Genomic DNA, 16,570 nt, shown 5'->3' on the forward strand with positions numbered 1-16,570 from the left:
TTACAGGATTTGAAGCACAGTCTGCATGGGGAGAGGAACAGGTAATTGTAGCAAACACTTGTCATGCCTTGAGGATAAAAAAATGAGATAAACTTTTTTTTGAAAGTGAGGGGAGGAATAAATGATGCTCATGCAGCAATAGGAATCTCGCTGGCTTCTCTTAGTCAATGCCACATGTGGACTGGGAAGTGATAAAACCCTATACTCTATCCAATGCACACATGCATGGGGAGAGGAACAGGTAATTGTAGCAAACACTTGTCATGCCTTGAGGATAAAAAAATGAGATAAACTTTTTTTTGAAAGTGAGGGGAGGAATAAATGATGCTCATGCAGCAATAGGAATCTCGCTGGCTTCTCTTAGTCAATGCCACATGTGGACTGGGAAGTGATAAAACCCTATACTCTATCCAATGCACACACTGCCTTTCAGCTCCTTGGATGCCCACTGCCGGAATGCATCTTCTTCAGTGGGTGGGTGTGAAACACTGCTGGGGAAAAGGGCATTTTAGCAGAAAGGGACGTGAAGGCTTTGCTGATGTGGGCTGCTGCTTAGGCAGGAACTGCAACTCTGTTCATCCAGGACAGAGAGATGAAATGCTCACAGTGCCCCTGGCTGCATGTCCCAGTTTGGGCACAGCCTGGCACACAGCAGCCACTGGCAGGACACTGGTGTGCTGACCTCATTGGCTGGAGGGAACAGTCATGCTCTCATTTCCAAACCTGAAATTATCTGTTTGCTACCAAGAGAGCCAAAGTCGACAAAACTCAAAGCTCTCCATCCTATTTTGATGGTCAAGTATCAAGTACCACAGTCCCACTACGTGCGTTGCCTCTATATTTTATCACATTTTGTATGTCACACTTAGACACAGAATACTAGAGAGTAGGATAACGACACGTAAGAGCGTGGGATTTTACCTAGAAACACATTATCTGAACCTATTAATTATATTTCTTTATAAATGTGTCTATTCCCTTTAATATGAGGGAGGTCGGAGTAATGTACAGAGAAGAACATGGCAGTCTTCAAAGGCAGCATATTCAGGGAAAGACTTAAAACCAAACCAGAATTTCTGCATATTTCCCTGTGAAGATCAGGAGGTTCTCTGCTTCAAAGGGCACAAAATAGTCAACTTTCTCCTCAGTTCCCTCCATCCTGATTTAATTTTAAAAAAACAGTGAAGCCTCCTGCCATATTATCAAGAAATTTGTTTGCTCTCAAACAGATATAAATAACTTTCACCCAGAGTCATGAGGATTTATTTTTATTACTTCTTTTACTAAAACCTTCAAAAAACTGAAAAAAATTTGCAAAAGGCACTCTGTTCTAGTAAGAGAACCACTTACCATTATCAAAACATTTTCTTTAGCTTTATGATAACTTGTAAATACCTTGGTTAAGCAGGTTTTTTGATTCATTCGCATCTCAAATTTGGCTCCAAAACTAAAATGATATTTGATTCGTACATGGAAGGAATAGACCTCAGTCCTGTGCTTAAAATCTGAGGAGGCATTTTGCTCTTAGCTGTATTGTTTTGGAGGCAGATGATGTTTAAGAACGCATAGGTAATTTCTCATGAACAACATAACAAATGTAACTTAACTCTAAGTGTCGTTTTGTTCAAGGAGCAGAGAGAAGGTACCTTGAGGAGTCGAAAGGCAGTCATCCAGCACGTCCTGCTTTGCTCATCTTCAGCACACAACAACCGCAGTTCCTTAGTTTCATTTCTCACTCTGTTGGGCTTTAAAGTATTAGAGGGAAGTCAGCTACATTCAGTAGAAAACCAACAACACTGTAAGCTTACTGCAGAGTAAAGGCAGGTATGGTATTAATCTTAAGAACTGGCCAGAAAAAGCTCACACCACCCTGAATTAAAGCTCAGGAGAGGCTAAGCATGCTTTGAAATAAACAACTTTCTTAGCTGAGTCCAGCAAGATAAACATCAGTGCCTCCTGACTTTCAGGTATTGGACTTGATGATCCTCATGGGTCCCTTCCAGCTCAGGATATTCTATGACTCTGTGCTTTGAAATAACCTGCAGTTCTGGCATTTATAGGAACAAGGTACTCAGGTCATGCCAGAACCAGACCAGGGCATTTAGTTTTGTGGATTTTGGTTGTTGAGGTTTCTGGGCTTTGTTGGTTTTTTTTTTCAAATCTGTGAGAAGTTTTATAAGCCCTCATTTCAAGATGAGAAACCAAAGTTTCTATAACTGAAGTTCACTGAAAGTCTGCTGCCATCAGTTCAGGATGTGTCCTGCAGCCAGTCTCTTTGATGCAAACCCTTGTTGTCTAGCTCTGGAATGGCTGCTAGGAAGGAGACTACTTCACTGCTGTCAATAAAACCAGCTCCCAGCCTTATTTTCATCTCAGAAAATTACACTTTTCAAAGCTTTGAAATACTTTCCAAACCTATATATCAGCACAACAGCTTTAAAAATCTTCAAAGGCAACTGCTTATTCTTATTTTCATTTTCCAAGATGGTTTTCCTCTTTAAATAAAGGCAAACCTCTAGCCCACAATAATGGTAAAATTACATCCCATGGGAGCTTGATTCTTTGTTGCTATAAAGTTTTGGTGCTTGCTGTCCACAGAAACTTTTCTGTTCAATTAGAGTACTTGAAAAAGCTTTCATCTGTGAGGTGAACCAAGGCCACCTCCCAGGCATACCATGCTTCAGCACTAAGCTGATCTTGCACAGAAATTTCCCAAACCAAAGGAGCACCAGATAAAGTGTTAAAAGTGTCACATAAAATGATGACAAGATTCACAGGACATGCCTGCCAAATGAAAAATGCTAAAGATCAAGTCCTCGTGACAGAAAAGGCTTGCAGAGTTTTACATACAAATCCCATTTTTAGCTGGGGATTGGGGTGACTGAGCTACCAACACCACTTTGAACTTTGGAAGGACTCAACTCTTGGAAGATTTACCTTTATACAAAATCCATACTCTGCAGGTGCATTGTACAACTTCTTGCCTGCTATCAAGGAGAAGATATTGCTGTCTTCTAGGTCAGCCAACAATTGCAAATGTCTTGGCTCCTGCGGAAATAACGTGTTTTATCACAGGTAAATGTAAGGTTTTGGAACGTCTTGTGCAAGCTTTGCAGTCTCTCAAGCCCAGCCTCCAACAGAGGGCACTGTATGAACACTGCTCCTCTCCCAGGCAGCCTCAAGTGGACATGGCTGGTCACATCCTAAATATCAGCCTACCAGCAAAAGGTGCTTGATACAAGAAGCTTACAGAATACTTACATAAACACATCACAGTAAAAATGGCATAGCCTATTACATTGCTCCAGAGAAATCTGAAAGTTAGCATGACTTCAGTAGTCACAGTGATGACACTACCAAGCTAGTTTGGTTTTACTTTGTTAGTAAAATCACTTTTTCTACTCTGCTCTCGTGAGACCTCACCTGGAGTAGTGCATACAGTTCTGGTGTCCTCAACATAAGGAGGACATGGAACTGTTGGAGCAAGTCCAGTGGAGGGCCACGAAGTTGTTAAGAGGACTAGAGCACCTAAAAAGACAGGCTGAGAAAGTTGGAACTGTTCAGCCTGGAGAAGAGGTTACACGGAGACTTCATGGCAACCCTCCAGTATCTGAAGGGGCCTATGAGAAAGTCAAAGAGGGACTCTTTGTTAGGGACTGTAGTGATAGGACAAGGAACAATGGGTATAAATTGAAAGAGGTGAAATTTAGGTTAGATATAGGGAAGAAATTTTTTACTGTGAGGGTGTTGAGACACTGGCACAGATTGCCCAGGGAGGCTGTGGATGCCCCAACCATGGCAGTGTTCAAAGCCAGGCTGGATGAGGCCTTGAGCAACCTGGTGCAGTGGGGACGTGTCCCTGCCCGTGGCAGGGGGTTGGGACTAGATGATGTGTAAGGTCCATTCCAACCCCTAAAATTCTGTAATTCATTCTATGAATCTATAACAAAACTATATGCCGGTTTTGATGCATTGAGAGCCCAGGGCTTGACTGTCATTTGATCATGGCTTACTTTTCTATGGAATTAAAAAAGGGAACACTGTGTGGAGATACCTAAAAACCAGCAAAAAATACTCACTGTAAAAGCAGAAAATGCTTTCACATGCTAGTACTGTGCAACTTATCTTACCTTTGAAGTTCCTTTTGTAGAACAATAAAGTCCTGATCTCCTCAAACACACATACAGTTTCTTCCATGATTTCCTACCCAGCTCTTTCACATGCAAGAAACCTTGAATTTCAGGGCAGCTACTGGAGTTTAAAAAGTTCTGTTGGAGAGCAAAATGTAAATGAAGATTGTGTCCTATAGATGTATTATAAAATTGTCACTGTATATGCAGAACAGAGCAGTAAATGACAAATCACTTTGCTGACTTGAGGTGCAGTTTCACACTAGGCTTAAACTGACCTAGATGTTAAATCTGATTTGTGACCAAAATGGATATTCCTGCTCCTCCCACTGCGTCTACCTAGCTAACTCCTCCTGCCGCTGACATCTTCCAATTCTGTGCCAATAGTGAAATCTCCAAAAAACTAACCATTTCTCTGTATCCCCATTCTTCTAGCACCTGATCTAATGGGAATGAAAGTAAGCTTATTATTTCTTAAAAATAATACCTTGCCACAACAATTCTGGAAAATTGTCTAACTTGGAAACATTGGCCAAAATCTCCATCTTTATCCTGAAGGTTTTGAAAGGAAAGAGTCTATTTCAGGATTTCTGGCATTAAAATTGTCCCAAGACAACAGGTATGACAGACAACCGAATATTTAACTGAAAATGAAACGCAGAGCAGTCAAATAAGTGTCAGCAATTACGCCAGACTTCAAGATTCAGAAGCATTTAAGTTCTTGACATAATCAGAGGGACCACATATGGAATAATTTGATTTGTGATATATCACAGGAAGGAAGCATTAATTATAGTAGGAGAATTGATGGATGGCTCCCTTATTAAAATGGGCCAGGGTTTTGAAGGACAGAGGGCTTGCTCAGTAAGTTAAATGCCGAATTTAATAAATTCAACAATATGAAGAAAAATGCATAAACTTGGTTTTGACCTAGATGCCTCTGCAATTCTTGAAAGCTATGTTTTGGTGTTACTTGGTGGACAATGACCACAGGAAACAAAACAAAAAATCAGTGCCCTGTGTCAGAATTATTACTTGCATTAAAACCTAATTTTTTTTCCAGTCCTCTTCCCCATCTCATCTAACAGAATGGAAAAGAACAGTCAATTTTCCTCCTTTTTGTACTATGAACCCACTTCTCAGCTGTGAAAGGGAAAGACCAAAATAAGACTATATTCTTTTTGTCCAGTCAGATAAAACAAAAGTAAACTAAGATGCAAGCTTTTTTAGCATATCTAAGCCAGACTGGGACTAGGGAAAACAGATGCTGCTGATTTTAATGCCATTGTTAAGACTAAAAAACTAGCTCTTAATGCAGTATATGATATCATGAGATAATATTTAATATTCTTCCCTGTTTTGTCCATAACTAAAAACAGTGGAATTGCTCAGTGTTTAAGGTGGCCTCAGATGCAATACGCTCAACACCAGGCTACAGGGTGTTTACCTTCAATAAATTACAGCTGCCATTGAAATTTTGAAAAACAGTTGTGTGTTTTTTAAAAGGGAAGGAGTAGTTAATATAAATGCTTTAAGGACGGTTGCTTTTTAATGGTTAAATAACAAACCACAGAGAATGGTTCCTCTTTCTCCCTCCCTCTTGTACTGTTAAGCCCCGTGACTTATGCTTTTCCAGGACTGTACCTAACTGAGCCTTCCCAGAAGCAATGTCTCATATCTCACAAGGTTATAAGGTTTTCCTTTCGTTACCACATGAGCTACCCTAGGTTCAAAACTTTTCCGTCTTCAAGAACATCATGCTCTTCTAGGGAATCCTGCTGCTTGTATTAACAAGCAAACTCAATTCTCTCCTTATGCTACAGGAAAGGGTCCAAGATGTGAACATCTCTCTTTCTACCAGCCTGTGGCAATGCCAGTCCATGCCAGTTTTGGTTTCTGATTACAACCTCATTGCACATGACTTTCATTTTTAATTCCAGAAACTGGCTTGACTTTTTTTTTATTTCCTAGCTGACAGTGGATGTTGATATTTTAAATTCTTCTCAGTGGACCAGTATTTAATGGATTTTGATATGGTTATGGGACAAAATAAGAGCAGTGGTTCAAAAGTCAGTGGAAACTTGTATTTAAACAGAGGGTCAATGCATATTTGCAAACATGCAAAATTACAGAAATCAAGCTGAAATCAGTTATTTGTATGCATACATTCTTCGTGTATTTGTGCCTTCTGCTTTATAATCTGCCTGTTATTTGTGGCACTGTTTTACAGGCATTGTGGTCTTATAGATATGTATTTATATCTTATATTCTTAACACAGTACATTTTTAATAAACTGTGTTTTAATTTGGCCTCCTGAGTTGAATGTCTCCAGTTTGAAAAAACAACTGAAGTGAAAAAGATTTAGACCGTGGGGTTTAGATCAGAGTGCTAAAATCAAGAGATTTAAGGGAATGAGTTACTGATAGAGAGATAGCCCACCCTTCAGCACCATTCCTGGAAGCCAACCAACTGTGCCACCACCACGGTTCCTTCATGAGCAAGCAAGAAACTCTACAGTGACATCAAAACTCAGCACTTGTGCCACTACCACACAGATTACACAACTCTACCAACACATATGCATAAGGTACACAACCTTGTAATTTAACCTGGGGAGCTTTAAATGGGATTACTTTGCAGATACTATATACAAATTTCTACTTGCACTTACTTCTTAGGGCACTATTTTTCTATACAAAAGAGCAGCTAGTTGGCTGAACCATAGGGAAGTTGGTCCTTATTGTTAATTTCTGCCAGCTGCAAACATGGGACATAAAAAGCAAAAGCAAAACCTCTCATCATCTCAAATTCATCTTCTAATATACACATGCAGTTTTACACTTTCTCCTGTACTATGATGTGGAGTATAGAAGAGTACTTCTATTCCACTTTTTATAAAAGGTATATTTGTTTTTCTAGAAATATATCTGCCAAGACTGTTTTAGGAGCAACATGAGGTGGCCAAACCAGGTACCCACAGAGTAAGTTGAATATTAATGGAACAAGTATGTATGACCATAGCTATGAATACTTTGTGTTTATAACTCACACCTCAGTGCCATTGGGTAAGATCTTTGTCAGATATTTTCAACACTAGCACCATATGCTAACTCACTACACTGGTCTTTCTCTGACCAACTATTTCCAGACCTCTGAAATTCTCCCCTTCCTTCCTCTCAACCTCTCCCCTCCAGCTCCAAAACTTTCTTTGTCCGTACAGATAATTTACAGTACCTGCAAAAGTTGTGACTGTGGGATACTGCCATTTGTTTGCTGACACCAGGCAACCATCTGCTCTGGAAAGAAATTCTAAACAAAAAAAGAGAAGACAATTGGAAGTCACATTATATTTGAATGCTCTTACATAGAACTAGTGAGATTTTCTTCCAGTCATTCATTTTTTGGAACTACCACTATTAAATCAATTTGGAGATCCCCTGACACAGAAAGTAATACTAGGGCTTTCAAGTACAGTTCTTCCCTTCCTTCTGTTCACCAGATGCCCATGCAGACAGATTGTGGGTTTTTTAAATATCTGATATGCAGCATTTCATAAGTGCATTTTCCCATCACTTCCTCTTCTACTGAGGGCTTTTGGGGATCTCTAGCAGCTTGTACTTTCTTGCAAAAGACAGGATGAATGGTCCTGCAGACTGAGTATGCAGAGACTCCTTGTTTATTGCATCAATGACTGGACTTCAGATTTATTCCTCCAGTCCCCCTTTAATTTGCCATGTTTTAAAATGCCTATATAATCTGGTATGCTGAATTTACTATACACAGCAATGACATGAAGTGATTCTGGAAGTCTTTAAATGCTATTTGAAGCACGGAGACATGCAGAAATACCTGAAATAAAACAATGACTGATTATAACAAGATGAATCACAACGAAAGCACTTCCAGTTTAGAATATACATCACTCTTCAGGCAATATAAAGTTTGGTCTTTAGGGCACAAAGAGAAGGGCTGAAGAGGAATCACCCTTCTGCCAGGTAAGTTGCACAACGAGTTATGAAAGCTAACATTTACCAGCCTCTTGAGTAGAAACAGTGCCATATGGCAACAGCTAATGCAACGGATAGGGAGCCTTCACATTCTTACACCAAAAGAATGATTTATTCTGTGATTGCAGGAGCCTGGGACTGAATGCCAAGCATTCTGGGGTTTACTCCCATACTCTGTTATTAATTAAAATATACCACATGAAACCAATGTGCCTGCTAGCTCCTATGATACCAAAACTTCTGTACAACACTCAGATAGGTTATCAGATGGGAAGATCAACAGAAGTGAAAAATTACAAACACTCCATGTTCAGAAACATTTCACACAGTAAGTCAAGGCACAGACTCTGAAACAAGCACTAGCAGATGACAAATGTACATGCAAGCACACGTGCGAGGATGCAGCAACTGTGCATTAGCATCTATGAGGCAAGGAAGGAATTTATCATCCGCAGCTACTTCAGCAATGAGTTTACATGTGACCTCATGTATCTTATTCTTCTGGCACCACAAATGCCTGACTGACCCAAAATCTGTTCTTCCCTAACCACCTCTGGACAATCCTGCTTTGGCTACCTAGATGGGTCACACTAGCTGACCTTGGTTCATGTCAACGGTTCATTCCAACTTAATTGTTTAGATGATATGTGAAAAATCATCCCCAAATAAGCCAGTTTAAAATTACAACATTCAAAGGATCTTACAAAGACAGGAATAATTATAGCTATGACATACGATACTTTTCAAGCATGGATATACATAAGGACAGAGAGGGCAAGCTACTATGGTCAGTAAAGAAGGCAGAGCACACTAGTCAAGCACAGCCATAGGTGAAAAATTTTCTGTATGTATAATGATAAACTGGAAATTCCGTGTACATAGTAAGTGTTTTAGGGGTTATCTAGTGAGTTTTGTTCGTTTGTTTTAAATTATTACTGTCAGAAACGAAAAGGTCTGAATACTGTATGTTATGCAATCGATTTACTTCAAATCAAGTAACTTTGTTGCTTTAAGGAAAATAAACAGAAGTGCAATTTACTCATTATCTTCAAAGATTTCCTTGTGTTGGTCACTCTCCAACATAACAACAGCCATTTTGAAACAAGTATATTTGGTAACTTGAAAACACTTGCGGTTTTTAGGCTGGGAGGAGAGTACAAGGAATTTAAACATTGGTTAAAATTTCTTTGGAAAGAATTCTGTTAGTTGGTTGCCTGTTTTTTTTATAATAGATGTTTAAGACATAACAGTGCCCAGCAATGTTACTGCAATCCACCCCTCTGTGGTGTAAACAACTAAGTAATGAGACTCACCATGGGATTTTTGAAAAATTCGTATTTTGCGTAATTCTTCCTGAACAAAAATTTACTTTCACTTCCCATTGTGGACTCAACTTGAACTATGAGTTCATGATCTTCCAAGCACCTCTCTGTGGAAAAAGAACACGATATTAGCACACAGCCAACCAGCAGAAGCAGCGAGACCAGCTTCCAAAGAACAGGATTAAAACAACCCAGTGTAATTCCATTACCTTTTAAGAAACTAGCAAAACATTCCAGCTTTCAAACCATATTGCCAAGAGGCAACACTTTATTTGTAAAGCATTACAAAGTTTAACATTATATGGCAGTGTTCTTCTAAGATTTCCTATCCCAGGGCTTCATAAGGAGAGACTTTTAAGAAAGAAAAGAACTGTAGATATTCTATGTGCAGCAGCTTAAGTAATACAGACAAACCCCTTCTTTTGGTGCTGGTTGAATGTTATGGAAGTGGAAAGGTGGACAGATTTAAGGGGGGGAAAAGTTACAGAAAAGCCACCATTAGGTCTTGAACTATCACAGAAATACAGTGTCCTATTTGATCGCACTCTATAAAACCAGTTCATTTCAAGGTGAACTCCAGGCCTTTATTGTAGATGCTAGACAATGGGGTTTATTATGAAAGAGGTCACAGGATCTACTTTACAGGAATACTGACAGAGACAAATGTTTTGTACACATGACAGGGCAATTTTCTGCTCTAGATTTGGTTACAAGGTAACTCCCCATAACCACCACTTCTCTGGTCAAAAGAATGGCACATCAAAGCATGAACAGATAGCTTAACAAATCCAATTCACTGAAAGCAGTAACTCAAAAGAAGGCAACTGGCTAAGTGTGCACTACTTAATGAACTCATTATCTTGGCAAGCCTTCAGAACTTTCCGAGAAAATATTTTGGTATTTTTCAAAAGTTTTAAGTAGTCAGTGCTTTCAACCCCTATATAAGAGGAAATTAAAATTGAGGTCAAACAAAACATAAATTTTGCAAAGCTTTAAACAAAATGCATCTGACTTGCTGACTAAAGAAGTTTGGAGAGTCCCTTCCCCACATCGTGTTCTTGCATCCTTGCATTCCTACAGTTAGAAATTCCAGGGTGCAACCCAAGCTCTCTTGGAGTGTTTTCAGGATAGAGAGCAAGCAGTCACTGGCATCTCAAAAAGTAGCAAGCTCTTGAAATGTCACTTGAAATACTGAATTTAGAAGATCAATGTATGTTGTTTGATTGAAAATTTAACCTATGTCTGAATGATCCCATTGTCTTTTTCACCTGCATTTAGGCTGTCAGTCACCACCAGCTCATTGATGACTTCAGCATTTACTGTGCATTTGTGATGTCCAGCATTGTTATAGATTGTGTTTTCATTGAAAAATTTCCATTGTGGCCTGCTCTCAAATAAAGAACTGTTTCTTAGTGCATTAGACATAACACCACTTTTAAGGAGTAGTTCTTGGAGCAATAGGTGCAACAATACTGCTACTGGTGGCTGTTTATTAAAGACATTTTGCACCACCTCAGCATTCATTACCTAAACCTCCACATTATCTAGGGGCTTCACAGGTGAAATTTCAGGTATTGCTGCTGCTATGTTTCTACTATCGTGGTTTTAAGCAACTAGTTAAGTCAAATCTCCTCCACATTGTGATGAGGATGGTGGGTCTATGAGGGTGGAGGGCCTGTTTTTTAAATTACGCTTCCTCTAAAAACATTTAATTTCATTGGTATGAAACTTCATCACAGTGAGAATCCTAAAAGGCCACAAGTCCTGTTACTTGTCTGCTTCTGCCACCACACAAAGTTGTGGTCTTCACTTTCCTAATGCAGTGAAAATTGCACACCTAAGGGCAGGGACAAACTTCATTCTGTTCTGAGGAAATGCAGTATAGATAAACCAATCTATACATTGGTTTTGTATTTTGATGGTTAGATATATTCAGTGCCTCTTTCGAAGATGCTTCAGACAACTGACCTAGATATTCTGTTAGTAAATCAAGACCCTTTTGAGATTCTGTGGCGATACTCCCACTGATTTAATGTTTGTATTTTCATATTGATGGTAAAAGCCATCTTGGAGAAAAGGTGCAGCACTTCATAGCACATGCATGTTAAAAAAACCCAGTCCTGGACAATTTGCTACTACTTCATAGAAGTTGCACACTTGGGAAGTCCTTGGTAATTTGTCCTCAGTTAGTACAAATGGGATGAACTGCCACTTGACACATGAGCAACTCAGCCTCAGCCCTGCTTTGAGCTTCCTGCTACAAAACTAGAAGCACAGATGTCAGCCTGTTAAGTTCAATAGGTCAGTCTGTCTTGAAGTGGCATTGCTGCTGAAGTGACCAGAAATGTGTCCTTTCAGTTTATCTGATAGGCTCCACTCAGTCTCCTCTACACACTTGCTAGAAGCACAGACGTGTTTTTTCCCCCCAAATCACTCTGTATTGTTATCAAAACTTCTATAGAATTGGAACAGTGATACAAGGAGGGAAAAGGAGCAGGATTCCATCATGAACAACTCACAGGCATGGCCCAAAATTCCCAGCTAAAGAGTCACTACGAATGACAGGTGGACCCTCGTAGGAAATAGCCCTCCTTGTTTTTGTGTTTTAGCAAGCAGTTAGTGTCTAACTGTTCCACTTTCAATTCATTCCCACTAACGCAAATCAATGCTCAGGTAAACAAGAAAATCTATATACAAAACTGCAGCAATGCTTTCCTCTAACCCTCACATATTTCAGAACCCTACTACTTTTCTTTCCCGCTCCACCTGTATTTCATAAGATGTACAGTCAATTCTGGAGCTGGAAAAATGAAACATGTAGGTAGGGATTCTTTCAGTGTCCAGACACATACTATCATGACATGTCTTCATCATTATTATTTCTGTTAATGTCCAATACAGAGATCTGTCCCCGTCCTAAGCGATGATAGTTAAGCATGGAGTAGCACATAGAGAAAACACCACATTTTATGAACAGGTTAGGTGTATTTTTAGTAGTAAATGAAATAATGGGACCAATTCAAGTTTTACAGACTGCTTAAATCTCGACCACAAAATGCTTTGGTACAGTGGTACGGTGCAACAGGAACCACTTTCAAATGTCAGATCTAAGAAACTCTGACGGTAAATTGTCACAACATTGCCTCCAGGGAGAACACTAATACTTTGTGCAGTCCAATAGCTACTTGAAGTTCCTTGCAAGCACACGTGCTATTTGGAATATACTTGACTACATGTGCAAAGTAAGCAGTCGGGTCAGGCTTCCACACAAGGTGGGACCTAGAAGACCACTGCAATGATAAATATGCAGCTGGCTTCAAAAATTTGATCCTGTGCTCAGTCTGCCCAATAATATAAAGATGAACTGGTTCTGCAAACTGAGCTCTTTTGGAAAGCAGTATTAGGCAAGATCACGGGGAAAGAAAAAGATAGTGAATTAAATGAAGGAGCTCCTCTCTTTTGGTCGGCTTCAAGATTACCACCTACAGCATTAAGTCAGCAAGGATGTATTGTGGAAGAAATAATGTCTTCTGGAAACACAGAATTCTCACTGTTCTTAAACCATATTTCTTTCCACACTGGAAAGCACTTATTCACCATTGTTTCATACTTATACTAGCAATCCTACATCTAGAGGGGGAAATATGGAACATCAGACAACTGATAATAACTTCACCTAGGGTGCAGACACATTAGTAGCTTGATTTGATAGTCTCTGAAAAACAGAGAAGCACTTAAGCTATTGAGAAGCTTGAAAGAAATAAGCAGCCAAATAACAAAAAAAGTCAAACTGCAACCAAAACTGGTGGATGCGTGAAAGTTGGTATTTAAAGTTTATTGAACATGTCACAGTGTATACTTTGGTCATCAAATACAAGAAACTGCATGATGTTGTCTCTTGTTAAATGAACTCATTTATTTCCTTTTCTGTCCACATCCTTTCAAATATGTGAAATCCGTATAATTACATCTCTTTTGATTCTTTAAATACTTTTTTGTCTGTTTGCTTTAGAGCCCCAAAGGTTGCATTACTTTTCACACAGAGCGACTACATGGCCTAGAGAGGACAGCCCTGGAGCAGTCTCTGCGGAACAAAGTTTGGTGGCTACTGAAGCTCCAACCTGCACACCCTGCTCCTCTGGAAGCCTGCTTTGTGCTTCAGTGTGAAACAGAGGTCCAAGGCAGGCAGGTCCCTATGTATATAAATGCAGCCCGATAAGTATCTTGCACTTTTCCCATCATTGTTAATTACCAAGTTATTTGTGTGTAAACAGAAGCTTTTGATTTCCTAATCAGCCTCCTGCCCGATTCATTCAGAGATGTCACACACCAGAGTTTGACAGCACAATTAGTCACCATGGAAGCTATTGTGATGTCACAAACACTGAATTGTGGCATCATTGAATGAATCTGGCAGGAGAAGGATGTTGGTTACAAAGGAGAAGGCTTCTGTTTACACAATACCTTGGTAATCAGCAATGATGGGAAAGAGAATATAGAAAAAGAGTCTGGTAGTTTAATGAGCATTGATAAAACTGAAAATTTGTAAAGGTTTTTAGAAGTGCATGTGGCATACTAAGCTACGGAGATAAAGGTTCTGTAATTTATACCTTAATTCTTCACCTTGTCCTATGTCCTCAGAACCGAAAGTGTATCAGAAACATACACCAAGTGAGTGTTTCATCTTTATTTTTTCACATATTTCTACATTAGGAGAGATAACAAAACCATTAAATTATCAGGCTATCCTATGGGGTTTGGGTTTTTGTAAGTGTTAGTCTGCACAGCAGTGAATTTATCAGCATTTAACAGTACTGGTTTAGGGCATCACATTTCCAGCAAATTGTTTCTTTTTTTTTTTTTTTTATTTGTAAGGGCTCTGAATTACATTTTTAGACATAAACCCCCCTCTGGTTAGCTACAGATAGCATTCACAATTCCAGTGCTGGTGCTCGCAGCTTATGATTTGTCTTCCTCTGTTTTCTAGAAAAAAATTCCCCGTGAAGTATATCGAGTAATACTCCAATTGCTACACTTCCCAAAGCGTTATTGTATGCTACATAGAATCATAGATAGCGTTATCTGAGCGATACGCAGTTGCAAGCTGCAGAGCAGAACCCTGCAACTAATCAGTGCAACAAAATAACAGGAAAAGCAAGACTGAATAACATGAGATCCTTTCAGGTACTGTAATTAAACCAATTCACAGTATTATTTAATTCCCCACGGTTCTTCCTCTGGCTGCCTTCTTGAAACTGTAACCATGACACCTTAATTTCAATCAGGTGGAGGAGCTGCTGCCTGGAGAGCAGATGCCACTGCTGGTCCAGAAATTGCCCATGGATTTGCGGGTGGTGCCACCATTTTTTCCCTGCCTGAAGTCAAGTTTAGCTAACCCCCTCCCCCACCTCACCATGTCTAGCTTTCATAAGCATTACTGTAGGTATGCAAAGCTGAGTCTGTTCACCCAGGTCTCCCAGCTGGTGATGAGCTGAGCTGTTTCACAGGACCATACTCTAAGGATCAAGCTTAATTTGCCTAAGCTGTTTATTTGCAATAGCTTCAGACACAGTAAGGTAGCAACAGAGCACTAGCGTGAAGATTAGACAATTCTTTTTTTATATATAATAAAAAAACAGAGGATGGGAAATAAGAGAAGGACTTAAAATGGCTTAAACGCTTAACACATCAAATTGCAATACACAAAAAGCACGTATGTGACTTCAGCTAATTGTACAAATAAAAGCAGTGGAAAGAAGATGTTCCGTCTGGAAGCACATTTATACGAATTACACATATTTTATGTTCCCAGGTAACCATGCCACCCCTTTGACCATTCCCTACCTAATCCTAGGTGAGGGTGATGCTCCACTAGAGTCCAGCTGTTATCATCCACACAATGACTTTTGTAAACGAGCAGCTGACAGAGGTCCCTGGCTGTCATGTCTGCTAGAATCTCGACCACTTTGCTTGTTCCATCTTCACTAAAGACTTTTACATCCTGCAACATAAAGGGTACACTTACAGATCAACAGCTCTGAACATAGGCAAACCACACAGCTACTGTAGAAAAGCATCATCCTCTTGGCATGAGGGTTCCAGGCACCTTGGCAGCCAGGACAAATGAAATGGATGATTCACTTTATAACACTTTCCCTCGATGCCCCCTAGCCCTATTTCCCCTCCCCCCTCCCCAACACCTCCCTGCACTAAACAAAGATTCAGCAGGGTTAATATGACCACGTACACAGAAAAAGTGAGAGAGCAGGTTCTGTATAAAGCTGTGTAAGGTTAGCAAACGTGAAACAATGTCGAGAGAGTACTTTGGCAACAGCGGGCGAGAGAAATTACATCCAGTCAAACACACACGATTTTCTTTGCGATCCCATCGGAGGCCTCTGAACATTCTCAGAGGAGCAGGCCGAGACCCCGAAGATTAAAAATGGCTCTCCTGTTCCCCACTAACTTTTGATTGTTTCACACGGGGAAGTCCCACTTGCAGTTTGCCGGCGGATCAATTACCTAGCACAGTCCACACATTTCTCTCCCTGCCCTGACTTCTCTTTTGATCCTAGCTTGAAAGTAGTTCGAAACCGAATGTGCATACGCTGCACATCCTAAATATTAATGGGGATGAGAGAACAAGTCAGGAACCTTCTCCCCACCTCCTGAATTATACAGATGCTTCCCTCTTTGCATTGTTCTGCTCCAGCGAGAGACACTTGCCGCAAAATTATTTCTCCGGGCGAACGTGCAGGTCCCAAATTTAAATGAACTCCCCGTTTAAAACGCTCCGCATCCTAGCGAGAGAAGGCGAATCTAACAAAAACCCGGAGGGTAATTCGATATGGAAAATCTTACCTCAACGGCACGTAAAAGGCAGCAGTCGGAAGAACAAGATGGCATTTTAAATAGGGATTGCCTCTTGAGAGAGAGTTAGTTCTCTGCCTCCGCCGACCCTCTGCAGCCTGCGGCCGTGCCCCGGGGTGCCGCGGTGCCAGCGGGCGGCCGTGCCCTACCTGTCACGTAGCCCCTGCTATGGGGACTGTTTCTGGGGAGGGAAACAACTCTGCCAGAGCTCCACTCAAAGGGTTACACGCAATCTTTGCG

At 40.2% G+C, this 16,570-nt stretch overlaps 1 protein-coding gene across 1 annotated transcript in view; it reads right to left on the reverse strand.

Annotated features, from left to right (window-relative positions):
• GRB10 (growth factor receptor-bound protein 10) overlaps nt 1–16,558 on the reverse strand; it is a 25,197-nt gene extending 8,639 nt beyond the window's left edge. Inside the window, exons 1-7 of the mRNA XM_009069419.1 lie at nt 16,322–16,558; nt 15,305–15,461; nt 9,452–9,567; nt 7,366–7,440; nt 4,131–4,268; nt 2,938–3,048; nt 1,647–1,745 (exon numbers count right to left, since the gene is read on the reverse strand). Coding sequence (XP_009067667.1) covers nt 1,647–1,745; nt 2,938–3,048; nt 4,131–4,268; nt 7,366–7,440; nt 9,452–9,567; nt 15,305–15,461; nt 16,322–16,366 — 741 coding nt within the window. The 5' untranslated portion in view covers nt 16,367–16,558. The remainder of the gene's footprint in view (nt 1–1,646; nt 1,746–2,937; nt 3,049–4,130; nt 4,269–7,365; nt 7,441–9,451; nt 9,568–15,304; nt 15,462–16,321) is intronic.
• Nucleotides 16,559–16,570: the final 12 nt, after the last annotated feature.

The sequence above is a fragment of the Acanthisitta chloris genome, unplaced genomic scaffold (assembly GCF_000695815.1).
Source record: "Acanthisitta chloris isolate BGI_N310 unplaced genomic scaffold, ASM69581v1 scaffold42392, whole genome shotgun sequence".
In the NCBI taxonomy this organism is placed as follows: domain Eukaryota; kingdom Metazoa; phylum Chordata; class Aves; order Passeriformes; family Acanthisittidae; genus Acanthisitta; species Acanthisitta chloris.